Source organism: Ursus arctos, unplaced genomic scaffold (assembly GCF_023065955.2).
Source record: "Ursus arctos isolate Adak ecotype North America unplaced genomic scaffold, UrsArc2.0 scaffold_9, whole genome shotgun sequence".
NCBI classification, from domain to species: domain Eukaryota; kingdom Metazoa; phylum Chordata; class Mammalia; order Carnivora; family Ursidae; genus Ursus; species Ursus arctos.
This window is the reverse complement of record NW_026623111.1, coordinates 11,614,377-11,628,858: the sequence shown is the minus strand read 5'-3', so window position 1 is coordinate 11,628,858 and position 14,482 is coordinate 11,614,377. Positions and strand designations below refer to the sequence as shown.

Genomic DNA, 14,482 nt, shown 5'->3' with positions numbered 1-14,482 from the left:
AGCCCCCTCAGTGGTAGCCCCGTCCACACGGGCCTCTGTCCATCCTGTCCTGCCCGCTCTGCCAAGAATGTTCTTCCTCAGAGACAAACGGGATTATGTTCCTCCTGTGCTTCAAGGCCCTCAGCAGCCTCCCCTTCCTGCACCTGCCAGGCCCCATCCCATGCACCCCTGCCTGCCTCCCGAGCTGTGTTCACGCACTCTTGGCCCTCCCTCTGGATGCAGAGCCACGTCGGCCCCTCTCAGACTCCCAACGGTGCATTTCCTGCCTCGGAACCTCTCCGCTCACTGCGTCCCCTGCAGAAGGCCGGGTTCACTCGCCTGACCCCAGAGGCCCTGTCCGAACTACCCCTGTGCTGGCTGCGAGGAGACCAGACCCTAAGTCGAAGCGTTCCCTAAAGGTGCGCAGTGCTTGTCGCTCCCTGTCTGGGCTCCCTGTCTGGGCTCACTTACGCTGCACAGAGACTCGAGGTCCTTTCCCTACATGTCGGTAGAATTAGTAAGTACTGGTAGGTGATATTGGATCTGTCGTGGGTTTTTTTTCTGTGATCTCTACACCCAGCTTGGGGCTCGAACCCATGACCCCGAGATCAAGAGTCACCTGCTCTATGGACGGAACCAGCCAGGTGCCACAAAATTATGTAGAATTCCAAACTTCATTTCTGCTCTGTTCTTGGTTTTGTTTCCAGCGGGGTTGGAGTCAGCTTCCTCTTTTGTTGGGTACTGATGACCATCGTGGTTCTCACGTTCGTCATCGGGGGAAACGTGGAGAAACTGGTCTGCGAGCCTTACCAAAACAGGAAGCTCTTCCAGGTAAGGATGGCTTCTGGGCCCACTGCACAAGGACTGGAGTGGAAACTTTGATTTCTCCATATCTGGGGGGGGGGCAAAAAGATGAGCAGTTTGGTTCTTGTTCAGTAACTGAAGATTCCTTCTATTCGTCGGAGCAAAAAGAAAAAAATGTGGTGAAATATTGTGTTTCGAATGTCAAGTGAACTGAGCACCAGAAATCAAGGCCTACTTGTCAGCGTGGATTGTAATAAGCGGGGGAGAAAATTCCCAAGGAGGAGTACCGCAGGAGGCTTCTGACATTTTAAAGAGTTTCTCAAATGACAGTTGCCCATGCACATGGTTTGAGGCCTTCGATTTGAAGTGAAAGACACGGAAAAACTCCACGCCTCATGGCCGAGGGTCACCCCTCGTGGACGTCTGACGAGGCCATTGGGAAACGACTTCAGGCTCCACTTTCTCTCTCTGAAAGCGAGTCCTGTGGACTCTACGGGACCACTTCTCAGCTGAGCATCATTTATTAATGAGGAAGGAAGCTTGGGTCTGTGTGGCACTCTTGTCACTGCCTTTATGGTGCTTTTCTCCAGATTCTGATTTTTAAAATATATTTCTTTTTTCCTGTTTTATTGTGTACACTTCTTCGCCTCAAATCTGTTACAAAATCTGGTGAGTGACGACGAAGGTAACCAGTTGTCGTGGTATTTTAATTATTCAGTTGGTTGAGGAAAATTAAATTGGGAGTGTTAATGTGTTAAATTATGTCCATCTGGCGTCTTGATAAAAAATAATAGCGATACATCAAGCCAGACTTGATTATGTTCTGTGCTGTATTAAATTGCTAAAAAGGAATTCTTTAAAAAAAATAGGGGATTTTCTTTTTAAAGATTTATTTATTTATTTGAGAGAGAGAGAGAGAGCATGAACGGTAGTAAGAGGGAGAGGGAAAGAGAATCCCAAGCAGACTCTATGCTGAGCACTGAGCCAGACGTGGGGCTCAATCTCACAACCCTGAGATTATGACCTGAGCCGAAACCAAGAGTCAGCTGCTTAACTGACTGTGCCACCCAGGTGCCCCCAGTAGGGGATATTTTGAAACCATTTACATTCCTCAAGCACATTCATGGTCAGGCACTAATGAGCTTGTCCTAATATAGATGATATATAGGACGTATTAGCCGTCTTCGATATATGATGTTAAGTGAGAGAGTATGCAAGTTTTAATTCATTTTGTCTACAGAAAAGGGGCGAAGAGGTGGACCAACTGCTTTATGGCTTTCTATTGGCTGTTCTGAATCAAGTTGTCAATTCTTCTCCCATTTCTAATGTATTTGTCTTACTAAGAGAAGTGTTCTCCAAAAAAAAAGTAGTTTCAGTAGTTTTTATTGATGCTACCCAGTGGTCAGTTTATTCTGATCACACTATTATGCCCCTGTTTTAAATTGGAAACCAATGAAGAAAGTCATGATCTGAAAATCCCCAAAATATATTTAACAGAATATTTATTTTATTATATGTATGTATGTTAGTGTAAAAGTATCTCTTTTAAAAAAGCTTTTTTCAATTTCTTCTAGATTTTGGACACGCCATATTTACTAAATGAGAATTGGAAATACTATCTCTCTGGCATGGTATTTAACAACCCGGATATTAATCTCACTTTTGAACAAGTTTACAGGTATAAATAATGGCACTATGCTTTTTTTTGGCTACTGAAAATGTTGTTGTTCCAGAAGGAGAATTTTGCTTTCAAAGTGTCTTTAAGCTTGATAAGACCAGCTGTTCTCTCGTCTTCTCGAAGAGATAGTGGAAATAAGACCAAAAAGAGAGCTCTTCCCGAGAAAGCCTTCCAGACTTTGGAGTAGTGATGTCTCAAGGTCTCCCTGCCCAGTACGCACTAGACCTTTCTGGTTAAGGTGATTCTAAGATGCATTAACGAGACCCTTTGAAAACTCTTTGTACAGGAATCACGCCGCCCCAAGTAAATGCCAAATAACAAGAACTCAGAGGATGGGTCCACATCTCAGACATGCTAATAGTGAAGCAGCTGACGGGCTCCAGTCCTGGCTCTACCATCAGGGAGCAGGCCTTGGTGATCTTGGGCAGTTTTACTTCCTCTCTGTTCAATAGGGTTCAGAGGCTCCCGTAGCAGAGACAGCAAGCGAGTGGCCTTCGTGGTGGACCTTGGTAGTCAGCTGTGGTCTTGTTCATAGCCAGAAGAGTCTCAGGATCCTTCTCCGCGGCATGTGATAGGCAGACGTTATCAATCAATTGGAGTCTGTGTGCACGATTAAACCGTCCCTGGGCTGAAAGGACAAAGCCAATCTTTTTGGCCCGGCCTGCCAGCTCTTTGTGACTCTGGCTCCTGGAGACTTCTGCAGCCTTACCCCTGGTGCTTAGTATATCAAGCTCACTCTTCCAACAACACCAACGTACTGAGGATTCCCTGGAGAGGAGTATCACACCTCCTGGGGCTGTGGGAAAGTGGCTTCTCCCAGGTATCCCTCAGGGCTGAAGGACTTTGGCTGCTGGGCAAGGAAGACGCGCCCCCAGGAAGTGGCCGTCTCAGTGGCAGGGCCATGCATCAGAGGAGCTTGGCCTTCTTAGCTCAGTCAAGGAGGCATTTTGCACATTTTAGAGAAGCACAAGGTGGTGAGGCCAAGTTAGGTGTACTGACCGTCTGGATAGCGGTGTGGCCCCCTTCCCTGTCTCCAGCCTTCCCTTAGAATATACACCCAACCATAAGTTTACTAAGTGAAGCTCAACCCCGGAAATATGGAGGCAGGTGGTCCGGCAGGGGTTTGATAGAACCTTTTACTAAAGCCCATGATATGCTCTGTAACACACCTCTTTCTAGCAGGTGGTATCATTTTTTGTTTGTTTTTTTATGAGAATTTATTTCTTCCCAATTTGTGAACTTGTTATCCCTCGTGGCACTAGAAAAAGCACACAGGAGACAGACAGAAGGATGATTGACCAGTCTTACTGTATCTGTTCCAAAGATGGGACATTGCTTGCAGCAGGGAACGAAGTCCAGAATGGTAGGCTCTGGCACTCGAAGCTGTTTCTCTGCACGCAGGTTTAAACAAAAGATTAACGGTGAACCTTCCTCTCCATCCTTAGCAGGGGACAGAAGTAGGCACGGCTGCCTTTCTGGATCCTGATTTCTCTGTTTACTCCCACAGCGACTGCAAAGAAAATAAGGGCATCTACACCACACTCAAGCTAGAGAACAGCTACAATATCAGTGAGCACCTCAACATTCAGGAGGTAAGGAATTAGAGCCAGTCAGGAGACTGACCTATGTCTCTAGTAAATCCACGTGCCGCCGCATTTTTTTTTTTTTCCATTGAGGAAATTCACATCAGATAAAATTCACCATCTGAAAGCGACATTTAGTACACTCACAAGGTTGTGCAGTGCTCACTTCTTATTCCAAAACATTTTCATCACCCCCCGACCCGTTGTCTTTCTTGAGGCAGGAGTTTCCCTAGTTGACCACGCGAATGCTCTAGGGGCCTCGCTGCGGACACGACTCAGGAAGATGTTACCTCGCCGTGTGTCAGTGTCCCTAGAGGAACAAAGCTCTGGGCATATTGGCTCTCCACACTGGCCACCCTTTTCGGCCAGGTCCCTAAAGAGGGAACTAGGCATCCAGAATCCGTCCCTCAACAGTCATTGCCTCTTGTGAATCATGGCTGTGGCCCCGGGACTCCCAGGGGCCTCTGCGGAGCTCCGCTGACCCTCAGCAAGATGGCATGGCGACAGCGTTGGAAGTGGAGAGAAGGGAAGGACTTCCTCCTGCTCCTTTGCCCGAGCCCACCCCCAAGTCGTGAGCCTTAAGACTCTGAGGAGAGCCCACTCAAGAGCATACTGGACAGGAGGAGAAGCAAGAGAGTTTCAGGGACACTCGGGCACTCCACCCTGCCTGAAACTACTGTCTGCCTCTTAGGACAACCCCAAGTCACCAGCCATGTCCCCATGATCTCAAGGGCCCTCACTGTGCAAGTCCAGGGCGTGCTGCCTCCTTCCCCTGCGATACAGCTTGCCCGGCCCCTTTCAGCATCTGTATTTGTCCAGACCCATTCAGAAGCCGCCTCCTCTCCGTTGCCCTGTCAGGACCCTGCCTCGGCAGACTCTGTCCTGCCCCTGGGGTCCTGACGCAGTTTGCGAGCCTTTATTATGACACTGTCACTTCTTCGGAGGACTTCGAGGGCTGAGATGGAATATTATTTTGCTTTGCATCCCAGCTCCTCACACAGTGCTTGGCATGGGGCGTAAGGAAGGAGACAGGGATGCAGGGAAGGGGTGGGAGGGGAGAGAAGAGTACGAGGAAGAAATGCCAGTCAAGTGCACGTCTGCGTTTCTTGGTCTCATGTCATTGCTCTTTTATCGCAAATGTGGCATTCTTGAAGAATGGGCTTCTCTGTAACTTTTCTTTTTATCGTGCAGCATGCTGAAAACATAAACAATGATTTTCAAAATCTGAATGTCAACGTTGGCAATATCGTGCTGCTGGACGAAGCAGGAAGAAGAAACCTTATGGATTTCAGCTCTTCGGGGGTGGACACCATAGACTATAACATCTACTTGGCTGAGGTACGACCCCTGTGTTCATGCCTGATCTTTGGGGGAAAAAATAACAGCAGATACCTCTGGTTTTTTGTTTTTCTTTCTTTTTTTAAAATTACTAAGATGAAATTTACATGGCGTAAATTAACTATTTTAAAGTGAGCAATTCAGGGACGCCTGGCTGGCTCTGCCGTCGGTAGAACATGTGACTCTTGATCTCAGGGTCGTGAGTTCGAGCCCCACATTGGGTGGAGAGATCACTTAAAAATAAAATCTTTAAGAAATAATAAAAAATAAAAGACTAAAGTGACCAATTCATTAGTTTTAGTACAATCACAATGTGGCTTGACTCCTGGTTCTATCCAGCTCCAAAACATCTTTATCGCCCGAAAAGAAAGCCTCATTCCCATCACCTGGTTGTTCCCCTTTCCCCCCTCCCAGCCCTGGCAACTACTAATCTATGTTCTGCTCCTATGAATTTACCTGTTCTGGATACGTCTTATGAGTGGAATCATACAGCATGTGACCTTCTGTGTTTAATGACCTTTACTGGTCCCCATTCATGGAGCCTCAAGTTTTTGAGATTCATCCCCACTATAGCGTGGATCAGTACTTGTTTTCTTTTTATGGTTGGATCATATGGTTGCATAAAAACAATATGGTTTTATATGTATAAATAAGAATGTAGCTGTTGTCACCTATGTAAGAGTTCCCGGGCTTACTTTACGGACCATACTTCACTCTGTTGTCTATTAGATAGTGTTAAGGCTTAAAAATCCCAAGGCCATGACACGGTTTTCTTCCCCCTCTTTTGTAGATGGGTAAAGCTCCCACCAAAGTGAATCTCTTATCCTTTGCAAATGATCTAGAAGCAAAAGCCGACCATTTGGTGAGTTCGAACAGTCTAGTTTCAAATGCTGTAATCGTTAGAGATGTCAAATGTCCATATTATTCTTAGCTTCCTTATATCACAAGTCACCTTTGGTTAAAAATGCCTCTCTCTCCCTCGGGCATGTGAAGACTTCCCACCAGCGGCCACTGCTGTGTGGCCCAGAAGTCTGTGAGCACGTGAACGGTTCCGGGAGGTGTCAGGGTACCCGCAGCTACACCCTGACCTCCGCTCGTGGTGCTGGGGCCCTCACTGCTTTAGAACCATCTCTGCTTTCAGGCCAATCAACCCCTCTACCACCAAACATGCACGCGTGCACACACAGACACACGTCATTTTTCTTGCAGTGTAGGAAACAGAAGGAGATTCCATTTGGGGGATGAGGAACCTGGGATCTGGAGAAGACTGGGGTTTAAATTCTGACTCAGCCACTTTCTAATGATAGGAACTTGGACGAGACGTTTCAACCCTCTGTGCCTTAGTTTCCTCGTCTGTAAAATGGGAGCAATAAAATTGTTGCACATTTATATATTAAGCACCATTTAAGTGTGGGTTAAGTGGAGCCTGGGTTTTCTCATCTGTAAAGTGGGGATATAGCCGCTGTAAAGCAGGCTTTACAGCGGCTCTGATACGGTGAAGGGAGAAAGAGAGCACAGCCTTTGGCACTCAGGAAAGGCTCATGGCTTGGGGTGGCCGCTGAGAGGTCATGGTTCTATGATTCGAGGTAGAGTGTCTTGGCGCTCCCCTTCCCGACGGTCCCCACAAGCGTACAAGGAGGGCTGCACGCTTGTCATGACTCCGCTGCCCGAGCTCCTGCGGTTAGAGAGTGTGCTCCCGAGTTGGGAAGGATGGTGTTGATCTTTGTTTATTTTATTCTCTTTGTAGCCCCAGGGAAGTTTGAAACAGTCCCTGAAAAGTAACGCACAAGCTCTTAGAATGATTCACCGCGACCAAGTCGTTCCTTTGGAACAGTCAATGGTAACAACCCCTGACCTCTGGGGTTTCCCCGTGACCCGAGCAAAGCCCATCCCCCTAGCTGGCTTTCATTTAGACTAATGAAGCATCTGCATCTCAGGCTTGGGTCAAATGCAGTTGGCCTCAGGCTAAGAGGCTGAGCTCTGTTAAAAATAAATGGTAGCAGGGGCGTCTGAGTGGCTCAATGGGTGGAGCGTCTGACTCCTGATTTCAGCTCAGGTCACGATCTCAGGGTCCTGAGATGGAGCCCCAGTTCAGGCTCTGTGCTCAGCGGGGAGTCTGCTTGTCCCTTTCCCTCTGCCCCTTCTCTCCACTCTCTTTCTCTCTCTCTGAAATAAATAAAATAAATCTTAAAAAAAAATGAATGATAGCAGCTGGGCTTTAAAGAAGACACGTTTTCGATGTCACCACTCCTTCTGTGCTTTATCTCCTTTTGCCTTTTCCACTTGCCTGAGACCAGGTAGATTAACTCTGGGGTTGCCCACGCACTGTGCTCTGGTCCCCTTGGCCTTCAGCAGGCCCCCCGAAGCCAGGCACCTAGCTGGAGGGCTGATCTCTGTGCCCTGGACTCACTCTTACTTACTTATTCTCTAATCGTTTCTCTCCAAACCCTGCCAAGAAATATGGGAAAGCCAGGGTAAGTCCTTTTCTCTCTGCTTCGTGTAGCTCTGTTTGCTGACCCGATGGGCGACGTTTCCTTTCTCCTCTCTCGAAGCCTCTGTTCTAACTTTGCCTTTCTTGTACTTCTTGATGCCTTCTGGCTTCTTTCCCGAATTCCAGAAAGGTAGTTTGTAGCTGAGAGAGAACACGGGCTCTGGAGTCAGGCGGAGCTGATTTCAGACCCTGCTTCGGCCTCTGCAAAGTCTTAGGGGCTTTCCATCCCCTTGTCTGAAAATGGTGGGAACGGGTCCTGCCCTGCAGTCACCTGGTTCCTGGAGACAAGGGACTGACGTCCCACAGAGATTCTGCACACGGGAGGAATTGTTATTATGCTGTGTAGGAACCCGCTACAGTGTCATCTTGCCCAGATTTGGAGAAGCGCATCAGTCCACTCGACTCCAGTTCTGAAACCGTCTAGAACTAGTTTTTACCATCTCTCTCTCTTTCTCTCTGCCTCTCTTTTCCCTCCCGACTTTCTAACTCATTAGAGTATTCACAAAGAAAACGGAATTTTCTGAATTTTGTCTGCTGCGCTCATCACAATTTTCTGTTCTGCTTGTTGATGCCGAGCACAGATTTGCTGACATTTTAAGCTGGTTTTTCCCTGTTCCTTAAATGCTTTCCTTCAAGGAGACGCAAGACTCCTTGGCCTTTTCAGAGCTGGGGCAGCCTGTCTACAAGTAGGCAATAGCTCCGTGCATGTGACCTCCCATCTAAACCAGGGGCTAGAAAACTATGGCCCCCAAACCTACAATCTGTGGGCCAAATCCAGCCTGTTGCTTGTTTTCGTAGATGAAGTTTTACTGGAACACAGCCATGCCCTCTTATTTACAGATGACTTATGGCCGCTTTGGTTAAAAGGGCAAAGTTTAAAATAAAATAAAATGAAATAAAATAAAATGTCGAAGTTGAGTGCTTTAGACAGTGTATGGCCCACAAAGCCACAAAGTCTAAAATAGTTACTATCTGGACTTTGTTTTTACCACTCCCTGACCTAAACCATTCAGATGAAACTACTCTGCTCGGTTTGGGCAGAATTTCTTTTAAGTAGTTCCCGCCACTTTGAGCAAACCTGACTCAACGCGGTTTCTTGGGCACCCTGCATGGGGCGTCCTGCTCGAGAAGACGCATCCTGACTTCCGTCTTCAGCTTTCCTGACACCAGAGCTAGCGTTACTTGCACGTGGTGTTTTTTCTGGAATGAAACCGTTGCAGGGCGAAGTCAGATTTGAGGGCTGACTGGGGGCGGGGGGCACAGGCATGTGATCTTGCTGGTTCGTGTCCTAAGTTGGAGAATAATATGTATGCTTGTTCCCCAGAGCACTACCCAGCAAAGCGTCAGGGAACTTCAGCACAAAAGTGGTGGACTGGGGGTAAGGACTTCTTTTCTTTTTCTGTCCTGGGGGGGTGGGGTCTTATCATAAAAGCACACACAGACTCTCAGAGATGTTGGTTTTATAAGTACTTAAGTTTAAAAAAACACACACACAAAAGGTTTGGGATCTACCCATTTTGAATGCCACACGGGGTTTCCCTAGCACTTGCTTTCTGCAAGGACGTCTCTCCACGGCGCACTGTTAGACACACAGGTGAAAGCTGTGTCTTGACGTGTGAAACGCGAGCTCAGAAGGCGCACAGTCACTGTTACTGAGATAAGGCTGCTTGCAAAATCCAGTGCCTTCTGGCCACAAACGCATTCTCACTGTTGGGTGGAGGTCGGGCTTCTCCACCTATCTCCCCACCCAGAGACCCAGCCTGAAGGAGCAGCTCCCGCCTGGGCCACCTCATGTCCTCGACGTAGAGGACAGGAAATCAGATTGTGAATGGAAAGAGGCTGCCCTTTCAGTGACTGCTCAGAACAAGCACGCTGTCACTCTCCCTATGTTCGATTGGCCAAAGCAAGTGACGTGACATGGTCAGGCCTATGGGAAGCCAGGCCTAGAAAGGCATCAGTGATTGGGACCACAGCGGCCTCCCCCAGACCACAGGCACCCCCACAGCAGCAACTGAGCTCCGTGGCTATGGTGTGCGCATCTTGTATCCTCAAGGCCAACAGGCAGCTCAGAAAATATTTCTTTACTGAGCAGAATAAGCTGCCCATGAGACGTTCGGGATGTCAGCCACAACGGAAAACTCCGTGTTCCTCCCTGCGCTTTCCCCACAGCTGCCTTTGCACACCTTTGTCCCAGGGTTTCTTGCCACATGCCGTTCGGTCTCCCCCATGAACCGTGAGCTCCTTCAGTTGTACTTGGGACCCTGCCTGAGCAACACTGAGCCTGCTGCTTGATTGATACGCCAAGAGCCTAAGTTCCCCTGAAGACTATTCTAGTAGGTTTACTCTGCTTGGAGACCATCGCTGTACTTCGAATCATGGTTGTCCTGTGCCAAGGGAAGCTGGAGAGAGACTGGGGACCACACGCTGGTCCCTTCCTATGCTAGGTCTCCTGCGGTGTACAGCTCTGCCTTGCCCTTCACAAGGGGCCAGTGTGGGGGCGAGTTGGGGTGGGCATCAGCCTTTGACCACCAGCTGGGCTGTGTGCCCTGAGGTCTCTGGGCAGAACAGAAAAGGCACCTTTTCTAATGTGCACCGAGCTGCCAGGTGGGGATTCTTATCTGTGTGAAATGACTAAGTACAAATCCCAGGTTTTGCGTCCCCAGCCTGGTGACATCAAGCAGGGTCAGCTACCTCATCTGTGAAGGGGCCTAACGATGCCTTCTGACAGCCTGTGGGTACCAGAGCCCTCCACCCCTTATCTGTGGGGGGGGGGTACATTCAGTGGATGCCTGAAACCACAGGGGGTACTGAACCCTACTGTACTTAGTTTTTCCCCATACATACACAGCTCTGATACAGCTGGATTGACAAATTAGGCACCATAAGAGCGTAACAACAAGAATCAATAATAAAATAGAACAATTATTAACAATATACTGTAACAGCAGTTATGTGAGTGTGGTCTCTCTCTCTCACAATATCTTACTGTACTGAACTCACCCTTCTTCCCGTGATGATGTGAGATGATAAAATGCCTGAGGGATGGGACAAAGTGAGGGGAACGGTGCAGGCACGTGACGGAGCGTTAGCTACTGTTGACCTGACCATACGTCGGAAGGAGGATCTTCTGCTTCTGGACCCCGAGTGAAGGGGACTGTGGATAAGGTGGGGATTCTTGTACTCAGGGAGGTGATTCGGATTCAGAGCTTGGCCCGGTGTCCGGCACGAAGTGAGTGCTTGGTACGTACTCCTCTCCTTGCCCGGCCCTCAGAGGGCTGCGCCGGTTCTGTGGTCTTCGCTAGCCAGTTGTGGTGGTGGGGCCGAGCTAACAGCACTCGTATCCACATGCCAGCCATCTAGCTAAATCCCTTCAGCCCTTGAAACCCTGTCGATCGCTGTGTTTTCCAGACGAAAGTGGCCCATATCATTTCCTCTCTGGATTCTGCCCAGGACTTCCTCAAAACCCGCATCTCCTCAGTTATCGTGGAGGTAAGCGGGTGTGAGCCCATCACTTCATGGCTGCAGAGAGTGTGGGGTGGTCTTCCTAATGATCTGACTGCTCTTTGATTTCTTCCCAGGAAAGTAAGAAGTATGGGAACACGGTAATAGGGTACTTCGAACGCTATCTGCAGTGGGTCAAGATCTCCGTAAGTAGTTTATCTCTCATGAAAGTAAGAGGGCCATGCGTTAGGATAGTCATGTTCTAGGATAAAATCAGGAGGAAGTAAAGTTAAAGTCCTCGTAATTTGGTAGGAGAGAAGCAAAGGAGCTCGAACATGGGGACCATGAGGAGGGGGGTCCTAGGACTCAGCACATGTGGTCCACACTGGACCCCTTCTCAGGCCTGCCCACTGAGCTGGAGAACATGCCCCTCACTTTCTCCCCCAGCTCCTTTGCTCACTGTTATGGGGGTTCCTGCCACACTTGACTCTGTCTCCCCAGTGAACTGTGAGCTCCCTTCGCGGTGGTGGTGGGTTCGTGCCCTGGGTCCCACTGAGCCTGTCAGGTGGTTGGTGTACTACTCTAGTCAGGGTGGCTCGAGCTACAGAAATTTGTTTTCTCACAATTCTGGAGCCTGGAAGTCCAAGATCAAGGTGTGTGCAGGGTTGGTTTCTTCGGAGGCCTCTCTCCTTGGCTTGTAGATGGCCGTCTTCTCCTTGTGCCTTCCCATGGTCATCCTTCTGTGCGTGTCTGTGCCCGAATTTTCTCTTCTTTTATAAAGGCACCAGTCATATTGGAGTAGGACTCACCCCAATGATTTCATTTGAACTGAACTGCCTCCTCAAAGACCCTACCTCCAAGTACAGTCACATCCCAAGAAACTGGGGCGTAGGACTCTAACACTTGAACTTTTGGTTGAAAATATTGACTCTCTGGTTCTTTATAGAAACAGTTTGTCTAGACCTGGTCTAAACAATATAAGTATTATTTAATTAGATTTCCATTTTCTTCCCATGTCCTTTGTCGGATCTCAAAGGGGTCAGGCAAGAAATTCAGACTGAGACCCTGTGCTAGACCCCTGGATGTCTTCATTCTCTCGGGAGCCTGGCAGGGTGGGTCTTATTGTTCCGGATAACAAGGGCAGAAAGCAGAGACCCCGGCTCAGAGAGAATCAGCATCTTGCTTTCGAGTACCTACTTGTGTACATCGTCGACCTCATCCATGGCCATCAGCTCGCAGCTCTGTATCCAAGATGGTGTAGAGGTCCTTTATGTGAGAACAGGTCAAACGTAAATGGCACATCTCACGCTTGTCGATTTTTGTGAGCGTGCTCAAGGTTCGCGTGTGTTTCTCACCCCGCAGATTACTGAGCAAATTGCAGCCTGCAAACCCGTGGCCACCGCTTTAGACTCCGCTGTGGATGTCCTTCTGTGTAGCTACATCATCGACCCCGTGGTAAGAGTTTCAGCTTTCAAACTAAGGAAGCACAGTAACTCATCACTCGTCGTGGTTTGTTGGCAGATTGTAGTACACCCTAGGATATAAAATAGTTTTGCTCTTGGGTCTGTTACAGCTGTAGAATCCAGGACCTGAAATCTAAAATTTAGGGGCGCCTGGGTGGCTCAGTCGTTAAGCGTCTGCCTTCAGCTCAGGGCGTGATCCCAGGGTCCTGGGATCGAGCCCCACATCGGGCTCCCTGCTCTGCTGGGAGCCTGCTTCTTCCTCTCCCACTCCCCCTGCTTGTGTTCCCTCTCTCACTGGCTGTCTCTCTGTCAAATAAATAAACAGAATCTTTAAAAAAAAAATTAAAATAAATAAAATCTAAAATTTAGATGAATGTGTTGTGATACCTAACAGACTAGGACAAGCTGAAGACCTAGCTGCATACCTTTGTTCCTTACTAGAATTATATGTATAGAAGTCAGGAGACCCTCATGAAGAAAACTCCTATTCGTCCGGAATAGTTGGAAAGGATCAGTCACTTGTACGCGGATTGCCAATATTTGAAAGGATTCTTAGAGCATATATATGTGTGTGTGTGTATATATATATATATATATATATATATATATATAGCTCCAAAGCTATAGCAAACTTAATTTAATTTTTGATTTAAAAGCCCTTTAACATATTACCATTGGGATGGTAAGTTCCAATTAATCAAGTTTATTCCTTAGTTCTATTCACTCCTCAATATACAGTGTCTCTGCGAGCCAACCCTCTCACTTCCTCTGCTGGAAGCCCCTCAGTGGCTCCCTGTGGCTTTCCCCAGTGAAGATCAGGGTCCTTAACTGAATACACTAGGCCCTGCATGATTGGGCCCCTGCCCACCAAGGCCACATTTTGCACTATTTGATCACCTTTCTCGCCATTCTCTAGACACATGTTTTCTTTCACTGCTTTAAATCCATCTCCATGTCCTCACCTCAGGGCCTTTGCACATGCTATTTCTGCTGCCTGGACTGCAGACCTCTCTATCTCTCTCTCTCTCTCTCTCTCTCTCATTCTGTCCCTCACACCCACACCCCACCTGGCTCACTCTAAGTCCTCCAGAGGGTGAGAACAGAAGCTCTGGGTTCAGATTCTACTTCTGCATTTTCTGAACTCTGTCATTCTGAAAAATTATTGAAATTTTCTGAGCTTTATCACCCAAGTGGGGCTGTGTGATGGTTCAGTGAGAGATTTTATGTCAAGCCCTTCACACCACAGCTGGTACGTTGACACTCAATACATGTTTGCTATTACTAGTAAGCAGTCTTCAGGTCTTAGCTCAAACACGTCTTTTTTCTCCAGGGAGCCTTTTCTGATCTTCCCACCTAGATTGGGCTCTGTTTTCTACACTCCCATAGAACTCTACGCTTTTCCTTTAGAGGTGTTATTGCTGTTTGAATTGTACATTTGCGTGGTTCTTTGATTAAGACCTGCAGCACACTCTAGACTCTCAACTCCCCGAGCAGAGGGCCCGTGGGTGACACTGCGTCCCTGTCATTGGGCACATTGCCTGCATAGGCAATTAAATGAACGATGATCAGACAGCTATTTTTCGAAGCACATCTGTATCGCTCCATCTGTCCATCTCCCTGTCCCACATCCACACGTCCATCTGTCTGCAGGACGGACTTTCACACCTGACTGGAAACACTCCTGCACTCTCCCAGCCATGCAGAC

The 14,482-nt window shown here is 48.1% G+C and overlaps 1 protein-coding gene across 3 annotated transcripts in view; it reads left to right on the top strand.

Moving 5' to 3' along the window:
* PROM1 (prominin 1) overlaps nucleotides 1-14,482 on the top strand; it is a 104,683-nt gene that overhangs the window by 87,129 nt on the left and 3,072 nt on the right. For all 3 annotated transcript variants that reach the window (XM_026514474.4, XM_057309814.1, XM_057309813.1), the window contains exons 13-22: nucleotides 687-810; nucleotides 2,358-2,461; nucleotides 3,969-4,053; nucleotides 5,236-5,382; nucleotides 6,173-6,244; nucleotides 7,130-7,222; nucleotides 9,198-9,251; nucleotides 11,282-11,362; nucleotides 11,452-11,520; nucleotides 12,677-12,769. In XM_026514474.4, the coding sequence (XP_026370259.3) occupies nucleotides 687-810; nucleotides 2,358-2,461; nucleotides 3,969-4,053; nucleotides 5,236-5,382; nucleotides 6,173-6,244; nucleotides 7,130-7,222; nucleotides 9,198-9,251; nucleotides 11,282-11,362; nucleotides 11,452-11,520; nucleotides 12,677-12,769 (922 nt within the window). The remainder of the gene's footprint in view (nucleotides 1-686; nucleotides 811-2,357; nucleotides 2,462-3,968; nucleotides 4,054-5,235; nucleotides 5,383-6,172; nucleotides 6,245-7,129; nucleotides 7,223-9,197; nucleotides 9,252-11,281; nucleotides 11,363-11,451; nucleotides 11,521-12,676; nucleotides 12,770-14,482) is intronic.